The 5,188-nt window shown below is 30.9% G+C and overlaps 1 protein-coding gene across 1 annotated transcript; it reads left to right on the forward strand.

Annotated features, from left to right (window-relative positions):
• The first annotated feature begins 1,859 nt into the window (after positions 1 to 1,859).
• On the forward strand, positions 1,860 to 3,905 carry LOC129896138 (protein phosphatase 2C 37-like). Its single transcript, XM_055971972.1, has 4 exons — positions 1,860 to 2,537; positions 2,633 to 2,953; positions 3,060 to 3,165; positions 3,284 to 3,905. Exons 1-4 carry the CDS (start codon positions 2,016 to 2,018, stop codon positions 3,562 to 3,564), a joined length of 1,230 nt encoding a protein of 409 aa, XP_055827947.1. The 5' UTR covers positions 1,860 to 2,015; the 3' UTR covers positions 3,565 to 3,905.
• The last annotated feature ends 1,283 nt before the right edge of the window (positions 3,906 to 5,188 follow it).

A 5,188-nucleotide genomic window follows, 5' to 3' on the forward strand; every position in this document is an offset into this window, starting at 1 on the left:
TATCTAGATCACGAAATAGCTATCATCAAAGAAAAAAGCAAAAATCTATGTTCCAGAGCTATAGAAAAAGCACTCGTAATCCGATGATGTGGCGAAAGAATAAATACGCCAGATATTATATACGTTATTCTATCAAAAAAAAATATTAGCTAGCACAATTAATAATATTTTTATGTGATGGTTATAATATTTTAAAGCATGAGTGAATATTTTTTTATTAATTGATATATTATCTTTGCTATTTATAAATAATAATTTTAATACAACAATAAGAAGTTGAATTCTAACAATACCAAAACAACAATAAGAAGTTGAATTCTAACTAGCTGTCAAGTACTTATTATAAACAAACATCTCCAAAAATTGATATCAAAAGCACCTAGACATCACATGATCGGCGCGCATAAACATCATCAATGTTTTTGCTGATTCATTACATGATTTTATTTATTCTCGACTGCTTTCATTGAAGTCTTTAGCAAATATATTTGACCGTTAATAATTAGATTTAGCAAGTTAAATTGAGACTCATATTTTTGATCTTATATAAATTTAATTATATTATTTCTTCAATATATATATATATATATATATATAATGTTTAATATAATTTTTTTTTATAAATATCAAATATTAAAAATTTTAAATATATATATATCAAATATCGTAATAAATATAAAAATATTATATTACAATATTAAAAATTTCAATTTTGATATAAATTTTATATATATCATACCAGATCCCCCGCTAAAAATATTTTAGCCTCCTCAATATTTAGTCAGGCTAATCATCTTGAGATCCTCGCTAAGCTGGTTTGTTGCAAAATAAGGTTCAACTATACTGTTTATTTAAAATTGAAAGAGATAAGTATCAAAAACATATCTGAATTATTATCTTATTTTGAGTTTTATACCTAAATTATTGGGAGTATGAGTTTCATATTTAAACTATCATTTATTAGTTTGAAAAATATTACACTCCATGTTGATAGAATATTTCACTTTCACAATGTCATGTGGTAAGTTTTTTTTAAAAAAATAATGTATTATACACATCAGTGAGGTGTATTTTATAAATTAATAAGTGATAGCTTAAATATGAAACTTATTTTTTCAATAATTTAAATATAAAATAAAAAAATTATAATTTAAATGTGTTTTTGATATTTATTTTAAATTAAAAATAAGAAAATAATAGTGAAAAAAGAAAGTGATCGTAAAACCCATGGAATTGAACACGTAGATAGACAATAGCCTATGAAGCTAGTGTGCCACTGTATATAGAAAATGTGTAGAAAGCGAGGGACAAAACAAACACGAATATATTATTCTATGATCCAGCCACGTGTAACGTCCTCTTTAGAAAAGTTTCTTTTTCTTCTCTCACTCATTTTCTTTCTATTTCAAAATTTATATGGCATGATTTTAATTTTAAGAATTCAGTAATTTTTTTAATTTTAATTATGCATTGAAATACATAATTTATAAAAAAATTATTAAAATTAACAATATATAAAATATACAATTTTTCTTATTTACGGCACGTATAAACGGAATATATATTAATTGAACGTGATTAAAAATATAAACAGCTCAGCAAGACTCGTGTCAGAGAAAGAAGGTCCGTTACCCACAATTCGTGTTGTTTGCTCATTGATCCACCAAAATATTTCTTTACACGTGGTCTAACAGAGCTTTTATGAATACCATTTGGACGGTCTAGATCTCTCCACTTTTCAATTTGACACCAACTATACTTTTTTTTATTATTTTTAAACACAAGTCTGCCCGGGTCAATGACGGGCATCTGCCCTGAAGTAGGCAGCCTCTCCCCTCCTCCTGTACAAAAGCCTTATATTTATGGCCTCCTTCTCTCCATCTTGTTCCTTACATTTCTTACATGTCTTGTTTCTCCTAATTGAATTTATCAGTTGTTAGAATTCGGCAAAGTTTTAGCGATTGATCAAATTTCACAAGAAGAATTGAAGTGTATATTTTATATTTAATTGCGGAATGTCTTTTGGTGAAACTAAGACGGTAACTCCAACTGAACCGAGTACGGAAACTGCAAGAAGGCGACGCATGGAAATTCACCAGTTTCGATTTGTTGCCAGTGATATGGCAGTGGCTCCACCGAGTAGTATGGAGAATGGAAGGAAGAGACAGAGATTGGAAAAAACTGTGTCCGTTAAAAGCTATGATATTAAAGAGAAGCGATCCAAGTTGGAAAGGATTGTTTCCCTGCCACTATCGCTGCCGTGTAGAAGTGAAATTGAGTTGGGTGAAAAGAAGTTAGCAGAGAACAAAGAAACCGAAACGTACGCTTTGGATTTGACGGAATCTGCTTCAATATCGTCGAATATTGAACGCCAAGGGGTATCCGATTGTCCTAAGTTCGGGATGACATCTGTCTGTGGAAGGAGAAGAGATATGGAAGATACTGTGTCGATCTACCCTTCGTTTCTTCAGGATAAACATGAAAAGTCCAACAAATTACATTTCTTTGGTCTCTACGACGGCCACGGCTGCTCTCATGTAATTAATCTTAATATTAATAACCTACAGTCTCTTTTTATTTTTATGCAATTTTTCCCCTTTTTGCTAATTTTGCTCAATGATTATTTCTGTAGGCAGCGATGAAATGTAAAGATAGAATGCACGAGATAGTGAAGAACGAGGTTGAAAGCCCAGGGGAAGCTACATGGAAAGAGATGATGACGCGAAGCTTCACAAAAATGGACAAAGAGGTCGTTGAATATTCGAAAGGAGCTGGAGGCACAGAGACTGCCGATTGCAGATGCGAACTTCAGACGCCGCAGTGCGATGCCGTTGGATCTACTGCTGTTGTGGCCGTTGTAACTCCAAACAAAATCATCGTGTCCAACTGCGGTGATTCTCGCGCTGTGCTCTGCAGAAACGGCGTCGCAATTCCTCTGTCCATTGATCACAAGGTGTGTGCCAAATTTATTATTAATTCCTAACATTGTGTTCCTGTTGCTGGAATATTATTGGTGAAAACAGTATTTTCTAAGTTAGTGTTCTGTTCTTTGTTTGTAGCCTGATCGACCCGATGAACTCAATCGGATAGAAGAAGCTGGTGGTCGCGTCATCTATTGGGATGGTCCGAGAGTTCTTGGAGTTTTGGCTATGTCTCGAGCAATCGGTAAGCATATTAGTTATGTCAGTGAAGATAATTTAGCTATAGTTCAAGCGATAGCTGATTCGCCTTATATATATGTAAAAACAAGACTAACTTATATTTCCTTTGGAACATTTTTCAGGTGACAGTTATTTAAAACCATATGTAACATCTGAACCAGAGGTGACCATAAAGGAGAGAACAGTAGAAGATGAGTGCTTGATATTAGCGAGCGATGGGCTATGGGACGTTGTGTCAAACGAGACGGCATGTGGTGTGGCTAGCATGTGCTTGCGATCTGGGCAGAGCTCATCCGACCAGGCTTGCACTGATGCGTCAATCCTCCTGACTAGGCTGGCTTTGGCTAGGCACAGTTCGGATAATGTTAGCGTTGTCGTCGTTGATTTGAAAAGAGGTCTATAGGGGATTAAATATAAGTTTTACATGCGTATATATGTAGTTTTGTTTTTCTTCTTTTGAGAATCGAGCTAATATGATAGTCAAGGTTTTTCCACGGTTGCTTCCTGGGATGCAACTTTCATAAAGAAGGGAAGCTGCTTGAGCTCGAGAGGTATTTTACTGAGTAGGTGTCCTGGACTCTTCCGAAACAGATCGCCATCCTTCTGATTTTTGCAGGCTTTGTTTGCTCTGCTCAATCGGGTTACTTCAATTTTTACACTCTTATTTATTGGAGAAAAAAAACTTCTCTAATAATTAATTGTAAGTGCCATTTTTATTAAATGATTCTCATCTTTTCTTTTGAATATTTAGTAAGTACGTACTATTACTTTTAATTGTGGTATATTCTTTGATTTAAGTTTAAGTGATAATGATAAATGGGTAAATGCTCTGTTGGAGGCGCCGCATCGGCCGAGCTTCAAATATTAGTTGGTAAAACATTTAGGCATGAATTAACTGGCATTTGATTTTTTTTAAAAAAAAATTATATAAAAAAATTTACAAGACTCATGTTTGAACACAATACAGTCGAAGATTTGAGACAGTGAACAACTACAATTCGATTTTCAAGCGTAAGTTTGGTCGAAGTTCTCAAATATTTTTGGTAACTTAATTTTGTTAATTTTGGTGAAAGGCCACAATTTAAAAACTTAATTTTGTTAATTTTGGTGAAGGCCACAATTTTTTTAAAGTTCTGGTGAAGTTTTTAAAAAAGTTATTTTGTATTTATAAGTTTTAATAATTATTAAAAATATTAATAAGTTTGTACTATCATTTTATCATTTTATATATTGAAACATGTTTTGTAAAAAAGAATATTATATTATAATTTGATAATAATTAATAATAAAATAACAAATATAAATAAGATCAATATATTAATTGAATTAAAAATAAATTATTCTTTTTTCTTAATTTTTATCATTCAAACTATTTTTTTCTAAAAGAGATAATAATAAATTATTTGTTTATAAAATCTTTCTACGTTTTACGAACAATCTCTTCTCTATCATATAATCGAAGAGATGAAGCAATATTGTTACTCTGAATCGATTATTCATCATTTTCATCAACGATAATATCATTACTTTTATATTCAGTGAATATTTCATCACTATTTTAATTTTCATGTAAAAAATTATATAATACGGCACAAGCAACTACTATTTTCACCTGCATGTTTATGTTATACTTGTTCATGTCTTGTCATAGTATTCTGAATCTATTTTTCCACATATCAAATATTTTTTTAATTATATTATACAAAGATTCTATAGTTAAATAACTCTTTGTCATTCTTAGGCTTTCTTTAACTTCTCTTATAGTCTTGCAAATAATATCGCACTTCTTTATATGGACTAAGAAATTCTTTTGTGTTTCAAAATCAGTGTCATCAACGTGATATTTTTCTACAAAAATTTAAAAAATGTAATTCAGATCATACTTTTACTTCTTCTTGATTTCTTTATTTCTAAAATACTATCAAAAATAAAATTACTAATTTATAGCATGTGGTAGAAAAGAAAAGTTATTCAAAAATGAATAGTCCGATATTTATTAATAAATAGAGATACTATTTAACGGTGTC

Source organism: Solanum dulcamara, chromosome 7 (genome assembly GCF_947179165.1).
Source record: "Solanum dulcamara chromosome 7, daSolDulc1.2, whole genome shotgun sequence".
Lineage (NCBI taxonomy): Eukaryota > Viridiplantae > Streptophyta > Magnoliopsida > Solanales > Solanaceae > Solanum > Solanum dulcamara.

What these genes read in the sequence shown, in the direction of transcription:
- LOC129896138 (XM_055971972.1), top strand. Translation starts at nt 2,016, where the DNA reads ATGTCTTTTGGTGAAACTAAGACGGTAACTCCAACTGAACCGAGTACG. An exon ending in ACGGCCACGGCTGCTCTCAT is followed by an intron (nt 2,538 to 2,632) that starts GTAATTAATCTT and finishes TTATTTCTGTAG; the next exon opens with GCAGCGATGAAATGTAAAGA. An exon ending in GGCTATGTCTCGAGCAATCG is followed by an intron (nt 3,166 to 3,283) that starts GTAAGCATATTA and finishes AACATTTTTCAG; the next exon opens with GTGACAGTTATTTAAAACCA.